This window comes from Gigantopelta aegis, chromosome 10 (genome assembly GCF_016097555.1).
Source record: "Gigantopelta aegis isolate Gae_Host chromosome 10, Gae_host_genome, whole genome shotgun sequence".
Classification (NCBI taxonomy): Eukaryota; Metazoa; Mollusca; class Gastropoda; order Neomphalida; family Peltospiridae; genus Gigantopelta; species Gigantopelta aegis.
This window is the reverse complement of record NC_054708.1, coordinates 61,755,828-61,774,560: the sequence shown is the minus strand read 5'-3', so window position 1 is coordinate 61,774,560 and position 18,733 is coordinate 61,755,828. Positions and strand designations below refer to the sequence as shown.

At 37.5% G+C, this 18,733-nt stretch overlaps 1 protein-coding gene across 2 annotated transcripts; it reads right to left on the bottom strand.

Moving 5' to 3' along the window:
* Positions 1-380: 380 nt before the first annotated feature.
* On the bottom strand, positions 381-17,683 carry LOC121384343 (tetratricopeptide repeat protein 1-like). 2 transcript variants are annotated; one of them, XM_041514697.1, is made up of 6 exons: positions 17,461-17,683; positions 15,265-15,865; positions 12,387-12,560; positions 11,389-11,574; positions 1,320-1,374; positions 381-889 (listed from the first exon to the last, which is right to left on the bottom strand). In XM_041514697.1, exons 2-6 carry the CDS (start codon positions 15,817-15,819, stop codon positions 771-773), a joined length of 1,089 nt encoding a protein of 362 aa, XP_041370631.1. In that variant the 5' UTR covers positions 15,820-15,865; positions 17,461-17,683; the 3' UTR covers positions 381-770. The 2 variants fall into 2 exon arrangements, with proteins under 2 accessions (XP_041370631.1, XP_041370632.1); XM_041514698.1 differs by lacking the exon at positions 17,461-17,683 and adding an exon at positions 17,264-17,407.
* Positions 17,684-18,733: the final 1,050 nt, after the last annotated feature.

Genomic DNA, 18,733 nt, shown 5'->3' with positions numbered 1-18,733 from the left:
CCCAGACCGACCACACATCGAGCAATGGTGAAGTAAGATTATACCACTTTAAAGCGACTATCTTGATTTTTTTGCACTGTAAGATGTTTGCAATTAATAAAATCTTTTAATGACTAAAATTAAACATTAAATATATTTTCATGTTTAGAATATTAGTGTTTGTATTTTCAATATTTTTCTGATCGTCCTAATATTTGCAAGTAGCCTAAACTGGATTTGGTCTACCAATAATTTCATAGATACAACAAAAATTGGTATTAGGATATAAAATGTAGTTTGATCTAATACATTGTACAAACACTAGGTTGATCAGAAACACAGTTAATATACAGCTGCTAATATTTTACGCAATTTTTTTTTTAAATTAATAAATAATTACAGCCATTAAAAAGTCTTTATTAGCCGACAACATCTTAATAATTGCAGCAACCTCACAACAGTCCTTTAGGTTCTAGATGTGGATTAATGTAGGCTAGTGTCTCGATCACAATACACGGCAAGGAGGAAACAATTCATCAAGTTGATACATCAACATCTTGTATGTCATCTGTATGACAACTTCATATGTGAAACCAAACACAGGAATGAATCACAAGCACATAAAAATATTTATAATTTCATATTTATCAGTATCTGACAGTGCCACTGGGTCAATGTCTGTGAAATTACTTGTCACTCACCATATAGAGAATGAGTCACTGGAACCCAAAAACTTTAATAATAAATACACGAGGTACACAGAAACAAAAACATGCATCTGAAGAATAGCACTAGTTTGGTTTGTACTGCACAGAATAGGAACCACTGTTTGGGTCTTGTTGAAGCTGAAAATTCTCTGTAGACATTCCAAATGGTCGGAGAATCATGTTTCCCAAATCCTTTAGTTTACCTGGAATGATAAAATATCAACATTTCAATTAATAACAAAACTATAACTGTTAATATTTTCACAACCATACAAAGATTACTCCCTCCTCGTCCTAAAGGTAGGTAGGTAGGTAGGTAGGTAACTAGTTTTATGTGCTCATATACCACTGGGGTTTCGAAAACACCTATCCCCGAGTCCAACCTCCGATAAGATCGGGGGCCCGACTCAGGACAGGACTTCCTAAAAATATCCATCTACAACTTGTAAATATATTGACATTTTATTTGTTTTGAAAGAGTATACCCTTAATAAAAACAAAACAATATTTTCCTGTTTTACATAACATGACAATTATGTCTTATTCTTTTTTTCTTGTCGTCAAATATTTTTGGAAACTTAAGTCAGTTCTTACAAAACAAAAATATTTTTAGAAACTTAAGTCAGTTCTTACCTAACATTTCTTCTTTCATCTTTTCATTTCGATCCTTGATTTGTTCAGCTAATTTCTGAAACAGAATTAAAAATACCATATAATATAGTTGGTTAGATTTTCAAATAATTTTGTCAGTAGTAGATAATTCATTAATTTGTAAGGACCAAATAATGTTAAATTTTTATTTAAATGTTTTAAAATTTAATACAAATTCCAAAATATCTCTATTAATTTGTGAAGACTGCCCCCCAAGAATACTTAATACTATGTTTCAGAACTATTCAATCAAAACTAGAAGAATATTATAGATTTTTATTTTTTAATGTTAAATTAGGAGATAACCATATGGAATTTTTACATTTGTGGGTGTTATTGTCCATTTGATCAAGCAAATGTTATTTTTGACTGAAGGTGTAAGCCTGGGGTTAAAAATGAAACATTTGCGGGCATCAAATAGACAATAACACTCACAAATCTAAAAACTCCATATGGTTATGTCCATTGTAAACTAAACTGTTTTTCTACGAAACTAACTGTATATTTGGTATTTCATGAAAAAAATACCTGGCTACAATCTAACTGTAGACCCTTGAAACATCAATTTGGCCTGTTCTAATTGCTAATGACGTCACTTTGTAATGACATTATTCCAGGTGTTATTTTCATTTGATCCCGGAAAAATAATGTAATTAACCAATCACCATACAGAACACACTTGCCATCAGTTTACAATATCTATTTAAAATGTTTAATATACATTCAATAAAAATTCTACATTTCCTAAATATCTGTCTATTAGTTTGTGCAGGGTGCCCTAGAGGATCAGTGTACCAAGTTTCGGAACAATTCAATCAAAACTGTAGGAGAAGATAGACTTTGATAGACTTCAAACGAAAAGTTGACAGTCAGACGCCGGACATATCAGTTTAGAAAGTCATAGCCATGCTAAACAAATTGGCTTAAGTTTTCACATTTGAGCCCTGACATCAGACCCCTGCAAAGGTTAGAATAACAAATTCATAAATTTGTTTCTTCATGTGCCAAGGAACCTTCCCCAAATTTGTTTGGAAATTGTCAAGTAGTTTTGGAGAAGAAGATGAAAATGTGAACTGTTTATACAGGACAGACGATAGACACATATGGATCGCAATAGTACATTTGAATGTTTAATTCGGTTGCACTAAAAACAGCGGAACACAATATTCAGCCTGTGTCATTTGACACATTCGAAGTGGAACTAACTAAAATTTATTGTCCAAATTTAAAAAAAATCAAACTACATCATGCATGTTGCAAGTACATAACAAAATTCAATCAAATATCTAGTGCATGAAGGACATTATTAAAATTAAATTCAGTTTGTAAAGCATAAACTACATCATGCATGTTGCAAGTACATAACAAAATTCAATAAAATATCTAGTGCATGGAGAACATTATTAAAACTACATTCCCTGGAATATTTTTATTATTTAAGCATATAGAACAGAAAATCCAATTACGTTTGGTGCATATATGACGCTGCACTCCGCATTGGTTTCACTACGCTGGCTTATCCAGATCAAAAACAAAGCCAGTATTTTAAAAGTGGGACACTTTTGACGGGCTCGTACCGATCTCGGTTTTCATTGGCTTATCACAAGTATAGAATTCCCCAACAAGAGATCACGTGAGATTTCACAATTTTTGAATAAATTTAACTGTCTTGAACTATCTCCAAAACATATTTATATCCATAGAGGTATGGTACAACGCCTTTCCAGGGGTCAGTGAGAGGGGGATTTGCCTTGAAATTTTGACAGTGGCCCGCTGTTGCCATACGAGTTACATGTAAAGGGGTGTTACTAATTATGTAACACTCTAGGGGTAGAGGAAGACGGTACTGTGTTCGATTTACGTAACATTTTTCAAGACTATATGTTATTTTTATTCATTACTTAGACCTAACAAGGTGGGTTTTTTAAATGTGCAGTCAGTCTAGGATCGATCCCCATTGGCGGGTATATAAAATACCAGGGTATGTGATATCCTGTCTGTGGGATGGTACATATAAACGATCCCTTGCTAAAAAAAACACAGGTAGCAGGGTTTCCAAGGCACGTGTGCAGGGACTTCAGCGGGCTTGGGGTTATAGACTGTGTTTAGCGAAGTTTATATGGGGCCATGCTCCCCCCAAAAATACATTTCAAATTTTTTTAAGCTTGGGCAAGTAAGGGTTTTGACCTCCAATATCCTCCGCCTGCACATGCACCCGATTCCTTTCTAAGATTATATGTCAAAATTACCAAATGTTAGACATCCAACAGCAGATGGAAGGAAGGATAGGATATGTTTTATTTAACGATGCACTCAACACATTTATTTACGGTTGTATGGGGTCGGATGATTATTAAATCAGTCTTATAATGTCGTTAAACCCCCCCCCCCCCCCAACTTTACCCTTTCCAAACGAAATAATATTTATTTGAATTTGTCGATTTTAACACGTAAAATTAAGAAGTGAAAACGTTCATTGCCTACTTTAGTATATTTTACTTTTAAAATATATACATGATTAATGTGTTACTATACAAACTAAACGTTGAAAGTTCTGGTAACACTTTATAAAATATCAATTCTGAAATAGGAAGGTACGACTGTTGATAATACGTTGTCAAGATCAAACCGGTTTTAACTAAAGACTCTAGTACCATATCCTCAACCGAACGTTCTTCGTACAGCACAAGATTTCTCTTTTAATTTTTTGAGACGGACCCTACAATTTGAAATCGGCAAACGCACTGTTAACTGAAACTGACAACAGGCTGTCGTTTGTGCTTTGCCGAGTTATGGCGGCACAGGCGACGAATCAAGTGTATACGTTTGACGATACACTGATGCAGACAATTTGATTTTTTAATTTCAGTATGTACTATTCAGATAATTTGATGCACACAAATATAGATACCTTTTCAGTGTTAGATGGTTTGATCAATGTGCAGCTAAAAGTGTAGGAAATGAGGAATTAACTTGTCTTGAATTTCATTATTATATACAATGAACATGATTAGGATAGTTGGGATAGGAAAAACACACTGGTTCTAAGGAGGTGGTTCAGTTAGAACTATGACCCAAGCAGCTCAGGTATGCACTACTGACTGAATTAGTCCAGAGGGACGTAGTAAGTAGTTTTGACTTAACATGCCCGTGCACTACTGACTGAATTAGATCTCTCATATTATTATTTTTATGTTTTAAATAACTTGTTAAACGTAGGCATACAATTAGTTCAATTGACAGTGTTGGTTGGGGCATTGACATTCACATGGCATTTTTAATACAACAATTATGCAATCAGTCTCCCTCCCTCAACATTTTGTAACATGTCATTTGACTTGCATGGATACTACCGTTCACATCACATTTTTTAGTTTTCTGGTATTATTAAAAGGGTCTTTCTATCAGTTACATAAGGTAGATAGGGGCAACTAATATTATACAAAATTATTTTACGTGTGCTGTTTGTTGAGTGTAATATGCGTTATTTTTTAAACTCGCCAGATTGAAATTATGTGTGCTGTACAAGCGCGATCACACTTGCGCACCTTAAAAGACGAGGTCTGGTGAGTTGATGATTTGTTATCAGCTTAAAGGCGCTCAATCACGGATGGTTGACCTAATTATTGACCCAACAAAGTATTATATGACAATATATACATTTGATTTGTACCTAAAAGTACTTTATTGAACCATCTACATAACCAGCATATTCCACTTATTATTGATATTTTATAAAAATAATTGAATTATGTTGACGGTCCATAATTTAGAGAAAAATAACGGCTATTTGGAGAGCAGAGGTGTGACGTATTATTTTGAGTCACGTGACAGACATCCCCCGAATAACCACATTGCCAAAACGATTTACCAAGCTCATGTAACAAGAACGCTTGACCATCCTCTGCGACGTAGGGTAAATAGAAGAAAACAACAATGAAAATAAGTTATTAACATTAATAAAAACATGTACTGAATGTTAATAAGCTTATACATTAATTTATTTTAGTAACAGAAGCATGTTAAACGTCTACAATCCCGACTAGTTCGGCATTTGCATCTATAGGTAAATGTATCGTTAGTCGTACGCAAAAAACTCTAACATCTGGATCACAAACACCCAGCTGCAAACACCTTCATTTTCCACTGTGTCAAATTCATGTTGTGCAAAATATGCCATAACAGCTGACTTGGGATAGGAATTGTTACATCTTAAAAGAATACTCTAAACTAGATGGTGTTTATATACAATGTGACTATATATACAACGGCCGTGTATATAGCCTCCGCTAACTAGGGCTGGCTATATTCACAGCAAAAATATATATAGGCGGGGGGAGGTATATGAATCTAGCAGACCCTTTTGTGTACGTTTTCTAGACATATGAATGGCGTAATATTGCACTTACAGTACTCACAAAAAATTAATAATAAATAAATAAAAATAAAAATTACAAATTATCAGCTGCTGAGGTAGATTATCTGAAAGAGAAACTAACTTCAGACAGTACACAAACTAACAACAGGGCTTAAACTTAATAATTTTTCACCGATTACAATTTTGAGGCTCCTTACGTAAAAAAATTAAAAAGTTAATTTTACCGCAAATAAATATGACTAAAAGGTTATTTTGTATTATTATTATTATTATTAGCCTACTATTACCTTTTTGGGGTGGAGGGGCAGTGTTTTATCGGGGGGGGGGGGGGGGCTATAAAAATGCAAGATTAACATGAGTACACACACTCACAAATGGCAGGCTGAACTTGTCTCTGCACGTAGAACTGGATTCAACTGGGTTAAGTAACAATTAAGCCAACCTTTGGACAGCAAAACATGTGACAGTAGGCCGTTTTTGTTTTGTTTTTTTTGTTTGTTTGTTTTGGGTTTTTTTTTACTCTGTACATTAAACCAAATGACCACTTTGCGAATCAGTCAAAATAATTTGCAAACGTTTAACGAAAGATGACTGGCTGGTCATATGCCATATTTGTGACTCTGGAAAACATGTTATCTGTTTTCAAACCAAGCACTATAGCATTGTAAACATCTAGACTCTCTGCCCTGCTAAATTCCATGCCCACACACCTGATAATAATAATAATAATAATAATAATAATAATAATAAATGGTGAGTTCATGTTCCAACTTTATTATTTTATTTCAGCATATTCGCAGTTATTTTCGTCATGAAATAATATATATATATATATTTTATTATTTTATTATATAGCCGGCCCTCATCTGCCAAGTCTCTATACACGGCGCTCGTTTATATAAAATTCTAAAATACATTATACAGTCAGTTGTCATCACTACGAGTCTGTTTTGTCGTATTTTTTATGACTTTTCAAAAGAAGAGTTCCAAATCCATATAAAAATAAATATAATGTATTCAAATATCAACAGCTTTAGACACATAATAATGGAAAAGCTTAATAATAAACTGTGAGATATTTACATTTTGAACACTTATTTATTTTCCAGGTAGGATATAGTTTGGTCTTTGTGTTAAACTTTTACTCTGATCCAGCCACCATGTTGGATTTTTTAATTTTGGACTTTGGTATTGGTTGCTGTGTTGACATCGCTCTCGGAATGTCGTTTGAGAAACCCCATGGTACGCTAGGTAAAAACAACTATGGGCTGGACTGCAAAATAACCCAGAAGGAACGCATCTGGGGTTCAGTGTCAACCAGGATATACTAGTACCTCAGTTTAGGGAAGATCCATCTAGAGGGGAGTAGGTCATCCCATATTCCCACCACAGGTCAGGTCAGGTCAGAGTTTTATGTGCACATTCAGAGTAAGCTATTGTAGCGCATGCCTGTCATGGGCACAGGTGCCAGCCTCTCCCTCCAGGATAGGACAGACAAGGTTGGGTGGGTGGGGGGGGGATTTATCATTTTGGTGCTATGGAATCTGGAATGTCCCATAGGATTAATGTCAAAGGGAAAAAGGTGTGCAATTTCAATAAAGAAATTGGGTGCATTTTTTAATGGTCTGCCAAAATAAAAAGGGAGCTACATGTTTTTGAACTTAGTATTCCGAGAGTAGCTCGTTACTGGGACCTAGTTGGTGCTAAGGTTTTTCTGGGTTGCCCATAGGGTGATCTGTTCAGATCGTATTCCCACCACAGTTGACCCCACATTATATTGGATATGAGGCTAGAGATTCTAGGCTGTGAGGGACATGGTTCCTGCAGGCCTCAGGTAGTCTAGTTGCTGGAGGGAAGCTCTGATCATCACCCACAGGGGCTACCCCATTTAGAGGCAGTTTTGGTCATCACCCGGAGGTTTGGTCCCCAGTTTTGGTCATCACCCGGAGGTTAGGTCCCAGTTTTGGTCATCACCCAGAGGTTAGGTCCCAGTTTTGGTCATCACCCGGAGGTTAGGTCCCCAGTTTTGGCCATCACTCAGAGGTTAGATCCCCAATTTTGATGATCACCTGGAGGTTAGGTCCTCAGTTTGATGATCAGTGGAGGTTAGGTCCCCATTTTTGATGATCACCCGGTTAGGTCCCCAGTTTTTATTATCACCTGGAGGTTAGATCCTCAGTTTTATGATGACCGGAGATTAGGTCCCCAATTTTGATGATCACCCGGAGGTTAGGTCCCCAGTTTTGATGATCACCTGAAGGTTAGATCCTCAGTTTTATGATGACCGGAGATTAGGTCCCCAATTTTGTGATCACCCGGGGGTTAGGTCCCCAGTTTTGTGATCACCCGGGGGTTAGGTCCCCAGTTTTGATGATCACCCGGGGGTTAGGTCCCTAGTTTTGATGATCACCCAGCTGAAGGCCTTATCTGCCACTGCCTTGTTTGGAGGTATGATAACGCTTTTGTCATTCAGATTCAGTATATGGACAAATGTGCAAAAAAGGAACACACAGAGGTTCAAGAACACTGGTTCTCTTTACAAGGTAAAGCCAGCAAGTATTACATGCTACTATTAGCACCACAGATCCCGTGCTATGCCCCACTCCACACATTATATATGAAAATAGGGAAATAATTTGGTCTAATGATATGTTGAACTCAGCATGAATGGAATTCTTTGCATGTTGGCCAAAAAAAAAGAAAAAGTTAAAGTTTGTTTTGTTTAACGAGACCACTAGAGCACATTCATTCATTAATTATCAGCTACTGGATGTCAAATGTTTGGTAATTCTGACACATAATCATTAGAGGAAACCCACTACATTTATCCTAATGGAGAAAGGGGTCTTTTATATGCTCTTTCCCACAGACAGAAAAGCACATACCACTTTTGTAATGGGAAACATCAGTTATCACAAATAACCACAGTACCACAAGTAACATCTGAACAATTATCTTTATCACCATCAATCTCATCTGGCTGCATCACATATCTCCATCAATATGCAAGGGAGATCACTCGTAACATACTTTGCACTAAGTTAACATATTAACAAGACTATACATGTATATACTACTAATAGTCATAATACTGATTCAATTTACTACAACCACGGCTTTTGACCAGTTGTGGTGCACTGGTTGGAATGAGGAAAAATCCAATCGGTTGAATAGATCCACCGAGGTGATTCTATCCTCCGATGCAAGCACCTCAACCGAACACTCAACCGACTGAGGTAAATACCCACCCCTGCATGTTGGCAAATGCAAGGGAAACATTGGGCAATTGGGCAGATTGGGTGGTTAACCTGGCTAACAGGACATTTCAAGGCCTATACGGTCACAATCCAGTTCAGTCAAGGATTATATGATGTGGCTGTGACCTGTCATATCTGCAATGCCAGTCCATGAATGTGTTGTTTCTATGGTGCATTAAGTCCTTGGTTAATCCCTCAGGAATGGATTCGTTTTACACAGTTACGTTTGTTCATCTTACAAATGCTGTTTTCAGAAATGGCTATAATACACTGGTCAGCTTGCTAGATTTTCAAACAAGATTTTAAAGAATAAAATGACTAAGATAAGTAATGTAAATGGTTTATACAATCAGCATTGGCAGAGCTAGCCTGGGTAAACAGAAAATTTTGCCAAATCATCAATTTAAATGTCAATAATTTCAAAAACCTGGTTATTTTGTAATAAATTAACAAGATTTACATGTAATTTATTCGCCAAATGAAACTAAAATTCATTAATTGTTTTGAAAATTCACAACTAGCAAATTTGGCAAGTGCAAGAGCTAGTCCTGATTAGAAACTTTATTTCCTCAGTAAAAGGCAAGCAGTAATTTTCGTGACATACCGATGCATGTTGTGAGACAAATGGAGAAAAGAAAGAAACAGGAAAGATGCAGGTCATAACAAATAAAATATTATAGTCAACCATATTTCTTTTTAATATTTTACTAACATAAGGGGGACAACTCTGTACAGACACAAAATGAAATCGACACTCTGGTACATGCTAGCTTTGGTGATTAAAAAATGGTTTTGTTTAACACCACCACTAGAGCACACTGATTTATTAATCATCGGCTCAGAGAGGAAACCCACTACATTTTTCCATTAGTAGCAAGGGATCTTTTATATGCACTATCCCACAGACAGGATTGCACATACCACGGCCTTTGACATACCAGTTGTGGTGCACTGGCCGGAACAAGAAATAGCCCAATAGGCCCACCAACGGAATCGATACCAAACCGACTGCTCATCAAGCGAGTGCTTTACCACTGGACTGCATCTCACCCCTAGCTTTGGTGACGGTTGAATGTCAAACTCACTATATGTTGAGAGAAGATTGCACAGTCTAGGCGAAATTTTTGAACAGGTGGACATTTTATCCTATCCTGTTCAAAATTAAAGACAGCAATCGGAATAGGCACTGTTAATATATTACATTTTACTTTTAATGTTTTCAGCGGGGGGAGGGGGGATACACTATCTTCAGAGTTGGTGCCTCCTGCAACCATCCACCCCAACTTCTAAGGCCTATGACATTAAATCAATAAAACATACAGAAATATGGGGGGGGGGGGGGGGGGGGGGATGTTTATGGATGGTGTTGTTTTTCTTTCATTTCTTCATCATTTTTTTAAAAATAAAATTTGAGAGCCAAAACTTTTTTTGATTAGAACTCATTATTTCTTTAAAATAGCATTCTTTATGTTGGTTTGAATTGGGGGTTTTCTCTTTTTTTTTTATATAAAGTAACCCATTAATTCCCCCACCCCCAACAATTTTGCAATTTGTACTATGTTGTTGTTTCCGCTTGTAAAATACATAGGCTAAGACTGCTGACTTCACATGTTATTACAACTATTCCATTTACGTCAGATGTTTTTGATAAAAGGCTAATAAAATTGAAATGTACGGTCATTTAAAACCCAGCTAACTTATGTGATGTCACATCACAGTCTAACAAATATATTTTATCTAACAATTGTTATGATTATTGTAAGCTAATTTTATTCAGTGTATGTTTAACCGCAATTTATATAAATACTGCATATTCATTTCCCGTGATGGTGATCTGCACACGTGCTCTCGACCATGAGTGCAAAATTAACAAAGACAAAGGAAATAAATGAAACTGCAGTTACGTATTCATTGATGCGAACAACTATTGTTTTTTACAAATATACATCAAGATTTACTTGCGTGTAATCTTAATGTTTAATGTCTGCAACAATGTCTCTTGACACGTGCAGTCTCAGCTGACTGAAGCGTGTAATTTTTCTATTAGTAGCAAGGGATCTTTTATATGCACTATCCCACAGACAGGATAGCACATACCACAGCCTTTGATACACCAGTCATGGTGCACTGGTCGGAATGAGAAATAGCCCAATAGGCCCACTGACAGGGATTGATCCCAAATCGACTGTGCATCAAGCGAACACTTTACTACTGGGCTCATCTTGTCCCCAGCTTTGGTGAAGTTTGAATGTGAAACTCATTATATATCAAGGGAGGAGTTTGCAGTCTAGGCAAAATTTTTGAACAGGTGGACATTTTATTCTATTTGCTGTAGTCAATATGCTTTTAAACCAGTAACTTTTGCAACAAGATAAATAAATCAAGCGACATAAAAAAAGCAGTCAGTGATACAAACCAAACAGGAAGCCCTGGCTGCATACTGGGATGGATCCAATTCCACAACCTTCTGAAAGTCGGCCAGAGCTTCGTCCAGCTTCTCCTTCTTGTCATACAGCTCCGCCCTCCTCAGCAGAGCTTTCAGGTACTGAGGATGCAGCTCAATAGCTTTAGAACAGTCACTGATGGCATCATCGTAATTCTCCTGTTGATCAATACAACACATTTAGTCATGTAAATAATAATAGCTATAAAATAATAAACTTTGATGTAATTAATCAAACAAGTATACATATTGCACTTCAAGAGGCATAAAAAAAAAAAAGTGTCAGGTTACCACACAATAGAGGCCTGGGGCCTAATTTACAAAGGCCTCTTAGGCTCTGCTAGACAACAAAGCATCCTCTTTGTAAGTCTTTTAGCATTGCACTGCGAGATCGCAAAGTTGGGAGAGTTTAGTGAATTTGGTCCCTGTTAACCTATGGGTTATGACACATTTATCAAGTTTACAATGCCCATTATTATTATGTATTATAAAATCCCAAAGTAGATACATTAATACTCTGATATTAATTTCAGTTTTCATTGTACTGTTATTTGTATGCATATCTAATAAAAACCACAATTTGTCAAAAGTTGAGGGTGAAGTTTTTGTTTAAGTAACATTTTGTGAAGAACGAAGTACCATCCTTGACTGTCTTGACATGTGATAACCTCCCAGTAAGCCGAACAATCATTCTGCGTCAATGTATTTATTTCGGTTAACATAACAAATTCAGGGCTAGCTCCGACAGTTGCGTAATTCGCCAACTGCGAATTTTAAAAACAATTGACGAATTTTATTTTAAGTTGGCAAAATAATTTTACTACATTTTATTAGAAAATAACTGGTTTTCTGCCATTTTTGAAGTTTAATAAATAATTTCGTGAAATTTTGTGTTCACCCAGAGCTAGCCCTGATATTGATGTATAGTAATTCTGGTAAAGTGCCCCAAAAACCCATCAAACGACACTCACCTGTTTGAGTTTGCACGCAGCTCGGTTTGAAAACATGATGGACCTCTCTTTAGTAAATGATAGAGGACAAATCTCAATTGATTCACAATAACAGACGATAGCCTCATCGTAATTTCCTTCTCGGAACAGTTTGTTGCCATTGTTCTTCAACTCCTGTGCTCGTTCTTTTCTCTCCTAAATGAAATGGAGATAATGTAATTCTTTTTACATATGATAATCAAACAGAAACAATGTATAAATTTTACATTTGATCATGAAACAAATACAAAGTACACATTTTACTTTATATCAGTAAAAAACAAAATGTGAAATTTTTTACATTTGATCATCAAAAAAAAAATGTATAATGATAATCAAACAAAAACAATAAATTTTAGTACATCTGATGATAAAATACAAACAATGTACCAATTTGACATATATATACTCTTCAAAAGAAGAAATGCAAAACCACATTGTCGTAACATTTGGAGAATTGATTTAATTATTGAATGGTGAGTCCGATAATTACCAAATGTTGCAGGATTGTTCACAATTCACTCTAGTCCATTGTGAGTAAGTGATAGGACACACCACCAAGGTCAAGGTCATCTGGAGTCAATACCGGGTGTGGCCTCCGCGTGTGTTGACAACTGCCTGGCACCGCCTGCCCATTGAAGCAACCAGAGTACGGATGACGTCCCAGGGGATGGTGGCCCACTCGGCCTGCAAGGCCTGGCGTTGTCATGTTGGAACACTGCGTTGGCGTTGGCCATAACTGGAACGATGTGTGGCCGGAGGATCTGGTCAATGTAGCCCTGTGCATTCAGGTTGCCCTGCACGTGGACCAGGTCAGTTCTGCCAGTGTGTGAGATGGCTGCCCACACCATGACACTACCCCCGCCGAATCTGTCCACTTCCTGCACGCAGTTTGCCTCATAACGTTCACCACGACGCCTATACACGCGACATCTTCCATCATGACGTCGGGACTCGTCACTGAACCACACCTGTCTCCATCGCAGTTGAGGCCATTGTCGATGAATCTGGCACCACTGCAGTCGGAGTCGACGGTGTTGTGGTGTTAAGATGACACCTCGAACTGGACGTCTGGCACGAATTCCTACCTCACGTAGGCGGTTCCGTACGGTCTGGTCGGATATCCTGCGCAAACCTGGTATTGCTGCGGCTGTGGAGGTGGCAGTAGTCAATCGTTCCCGAAGGTGGCGTACCCGGATGTAGCGGTCCTGCCCGGGGGTAGTGATCCGTGGTCGACCGGATCTAGGGAGGTCACGTGTTGATCCATGTTGCTGGTAACGGTCCCACAGTCTGGAGATGGTGCTTGGGGACACATGGAATGCCCTGGCAACAGCCGTTCTGGATTCGCCTGCGTCTAGTCGGCCGATGGCATTGTTTCTCTGCGGTTCACTGAGACGTGGCATGTCCTGGATTGTCAACTGTCGGCCAGATACAGAGGCCAGGCAAGCGAACACCCTGCACTTTTATACTGTTGGTGTTCATGTTGCACGTGCAGACAACGCACGTGCAGTGGTGACATGGTTTGCACGTGGCTGCGTTTTTGCGAATATTCACATTTTGGAACTTTATTGTACAGTAGCTGCGTTTTATCGAATGTAACCGTGGGAATGTGTTTGGGACACGCAATGACCTTATATTCACAAAGCATGAACCGGTAGGAAACATAAAATCGGAGTTATAACCCATTTGTACCCTTTTGCGTTTCTTTTTTTGAAGAGTATATATTTGGTCAGCTGAACTACAAGGTGTGATCAAAAAGTTCCGACACTGTTCCTGTTGCGAACGAACGGAGCATGACATGGTCATGCACATGCAGTAGAAGCGAGCAGTGACTTTCGTTATTCAGTATGCTATGTGATGTCGCGCGTTCAACATTGGGATCTGTATTACTTGCATTTTTGTGACCACGTGTACTTGCTTATCTGAGATTTGACTATGGACCTAAAACTTGAGCAGAGAGCAAACATCAAATTCTGTGTCAAACTCGGGAAATCAGCAACGGAGACCCTCGAAATGCTTAAGCAAGCCTACGGCAACGAAGCAATGAGCCGGGCAAGATGTTTTGAGTGGCATTCTCGCTTTAAGAGGGGTAGAACGTCACTGGATGATGACGAGAGGTCAGGGCAACCCTCCATGAGCACAACCCCCGAAAATGTCTAAGAAATTGAACGAATTGTGCGTCAGGATTGTCAGATCACCATCAAGGAAGTTGCTTTAGTATCTGAGGACATCTGGCGCAAACAACCTCAACTGTGGCACGATGGCAATTGGGTGCTCTATCATGACAACACCCCCCCCCCCCCCCTGCGTTGAAAACATGCAGGGTTTTTTGTCCAGACCAACATGATCGTCGCTTCTCACCCACCCCACTACTCAGCGGATTTGGCTCCCTGCGACTTCTTTCTCTTCCCCAAGATGAAGTTCAATCTGAAGGGTCGCCGTTTTGACACCGTGGAGGCGATCCAGTGCGAATTGCAAATGGTTCTTGACTCGCTTAAAGAACATGACTTCCAGGGGGCATTCCAAGTTTGGCAGAAGCGCTGGGAGCGGTGTATCACTGCACAAGGTGGCTACTTCGAAGGAGATGGTGGCCAAAATTAGATCAGGCACGGTTTTTGCTGTTTTAGAGGCGTAGTATCGGAAATTTTTGATCGCACCTCGTATCTGTAGTAACCAGTAATATCAAAGATAAGATACTTGACATTAAGTAACTTAAATTTCAAAAAAAAAAAAGTTTGCTTGCATCAACACAAGTAAGAAAGCAATAGGTAAATATTTAACACAAATTGATTTATTTAGGGCTTTTTCTTTGTTGATTAATCATTCTTCAAATAACCATAGAATACCGATTTATACTTACAAGCTTCTCATCATCGGACAAACTTTCTTCAATGGTTTTTCTGTACTCTTCATCATCAATGATTTCCTTCTTATTAGATTTATCATCATCATCGTCATTATCATCATCAGCACCATCATGACTGTTATTGTTATCTCCATCATCTGCTGAATGATATTCTTCGTCACTGGTATCAGACGACTTCTTTACCCCATCACTACACTGTGTCGAACTTCCAAATGGCTTTTTCTGAAAGGTTTCACCAGAAGCACAGACAGACGTGTGTGTGCATTGTTCTGTACACGGACTACTGACACCGACATGTTCACTTTTAAAATCAACTGAATGTCCACAGTTAGTAGACTGGTTTTCTGAACAAACCACTGTTTGACTGGCATCACCTGTTTCTTCAACCGGTGTGGAAAGTCTTTCACTGCATTGAGCAGGTGAATCGGAGTGAAGATCAATAAATTCTGTTTCACTGTCGGAGTCATCATCATCATCGTTATTTTCAAAATCATTTGAAAGATTGAGGTCATCCAACTTCTGTAAACAAGTTTCTTTATCTTCTTCCATGTTAAAATATTTTGAGAATAGTCAACATTCAACAACTGCAGATCTCCTAATGCAATAAATAAAACAAATATCATCTCAGTAAAGATTGATATGCAGAACTTTAGATCTCACTAATTTGGGCACAACAGGTGGGTTTTTGTTGTTGTTGTCTATTCAGAACACAGCAAGGTATTTTTAGTAAACCTGCTAAAGATTTGTGGATGTTCAGAAAGGCACTTCAAGTTATTTTAATCTAACAAAAGATTAATATTTCAGTGGTTTTGAGGTGAAATCTTTTGAGATCAGAATGTTTGTATTTAATTTGGGTACAATTATTTTGAGCACAAGTCTTTTGGGCACAACATTTATCGTCTTGACTTTGGTGCAATCTATAAATCCCTGGACCCATATTTTCAAAGCTATCTTAGTGATCTGATAAATTGTAAAACCATTATAAGCTATGATGTTACTATGGCATGTGATGTAGTGACGTCATAGCCTATGATGGTTTTATGATATTGTAGCGCTAAGCTAGCTTCGGAAATCTTTAGCCTGGATATGTAATTGTAAACAAGTTTCATTTTCTTTGTCGGTATCACATGATAAAAATATTCACCACTGATAACACTTGCAGATCTAATGTATTAATAAAAATCAGTATTAGTATTATTATATTATAAATGTAAAATCATTACAGATGTCACTGGTAAAACAGTGTTGCTACTGCTAGGTCGAGACTGTAAGGTGAAGTCACTTATCCCTCTAACTTTGAATGAGAAAAGTGAAGTCACTTATCCCTCTAACTTTGAGTGAGAAAAGTTTTCAACAGGAAGAAAACTTAATTTATAAAATACAAGTTGATTGTCAAACAGACTTGGATGAGTTCAGTTGAGATGAAAAGTTTGTAATGTAATTCAAGCAGATGCAGATTTTGCCAGCAAGTCTGCTGTTTTCATGCAGGAGTGGGACGTAGCCCAGTGGTACAACGTTCGCTTGATGCGCGGTCGGTGTGGAATCGATTCCTGTCGGTGGGCCCCATTGAGCTATTTCTCATTCCAGCTAGTGCACCACGACTGGTATATCAAAGGCTGTGGTATGTACTACCCTGTCTGTGGGATGGTGCATATAAAAGATCCCTTGCTGCAAATCGGAAAGAGTAGCCTGTGAAGTGGCAACAGATAATTTCCTCTCAATATCTGTGTGGTCCTTAACCATATGTCTCACGTCATATTACCGTAAATAAAATGTGCTGAGTGTGTTGTTAAATGAAACATGTCTTTCTTTTTTCTATTTCATTTGTTTTCATGCAACTCATAAATTTGTCTTTGACACCGACAGCACCTTCAACTTACATGGCACATCTCAGCTCGTAATAATTTCAGTATATTCGATTGGTTCATTGGTTGTTATTTATTTCAATTAAATAAAAAAATTAATATTGCTAAAAAAATTAATTATATTACACCTTTAATTGAATCAAATCGATTGTGAGGAAGTGATTAGCACTTGCTGGTTCCTCGTTTTGGATGCATGATGATAACAGCAGCACAATTGTAAATTATTTCTGTGGTCACTTGTACTGTACCCAATTAAAGACATTTTAATACATTTAAACAAGGACTTCAGTATTTCATGACCATACACTTGAGGTTTTAAACTCACCAGACAAAAACTATTCCTTTTGCGTTTCTCATTAGATTTTCAGTCGGAAATCCTCGCGTCTTTCCGCTAATTTTGTTATACGGACATGTGTATGCCAATCGGAACACCTCGTCACATTCCGCTACGCTATATTTCGTAGAAATGTACGAGGAGTTCCGATTGATGTGTATGCCAGACAACTCGGCCCCGAGAACAACTCGGCCCACGTCGAGACAACTCAGCCCAGAGTTCTGAGAAACCCGGCCCAGAGTCCAGAGACAACTCAGCACAGGGACAATCTTGTCTATCGTTGGACAAGTGTTGTTTTTTAAATTAAAGTATTCTCACTGAAATAAAAGAATGTGTTTTTGTTAGTATTGAATTAGTCCCACCTTAACCTAAACGTCCCGAAACGAAGTGTCATGTCGGATTGATAAATTGCTGATCCATTTATCTTTGAAGATAGTTTCCGCTGTTCGAATAATTTGTTTTTGTTCTACAGTCGGTGACCTAAATATTGGAGTTGATCCCAGAAAAAATGTGCAAAAGTTCTTTATCGTATTTTATCGTAGTAACAACACTCGCGGATATAGCCTCCTGACTTGTTGTGGTTTCTAGACGTTTCGTACCCAAACCCGTTCGTACCATACCATTTCGTAACCACTAGCATACCAGTCCGTAACCAATTAAATAATGTCATACATTACACCTAACATTAATATATTTTTTAAATACACAATTATAATGTTATATTACAAACATATTGTAACATTTAGCAAAAAATGTGTTGTAATAATCACTCAGTATCTTTTATAACCATTAAATGAGCAATTATGTGCTGTGCATCACTGAAGCATGCCGTTTCGTAACCAAAAAGCATACCTTTTCGTAACCAAAAAGCATACCTTTTCGTAGCCAAAGAGCAATTCTGTTGTCATAAACCCATTTAATATTTGATTGTATTAACCCGTGTAATAACGGTATGCAAATTTCATGTCATATGCAAATTTAAAAGTTCATAATGCTACTTTCACCTGTCAATAATTGAAGGACTCGGTGCTAAATAGAGAATAAGTCACATTTTGAAAGTTTTGAGAAATATACCAACATATAAGTTTTTATTAATTTCACATTTACCTTTACCATAAATACAATTGTATGAATGTACTGGGTTTCAATATCTCTATATATAATTATATAATTATGTTAATATTACTTTATTTGTGTGATAGTGTTTGTATATAGTTTTAATTGTTTTGACATGTAGTAAGTCTAGGTATTGTCATCTATAATA

Bases quoted from the DNA above. Each gene is read 5' to 3' on its own strand.
- LOC121384343 (XM_041514697.1), bottom strand. From the start codon at position 15,819: ATGGAAGAAGATAAAGAAACTTGTTTACAGAAGTTGGATGACCTCAAT. The intron at 11,575-12,386 runs GTGAGTGTCGTT...ATTGATCAACAG, and splicing joins CTGCGTGCAAACTCAAACAG to GAGAATTACGATGATGCCAT. The intron at 1,375-11,388 runs GTTTGTATCACT...ATTCTGTTTCAG, and splicing joins CAGCCAGGGCTTCCTGTTTG to AAATTAGCTGAACAAATCAA.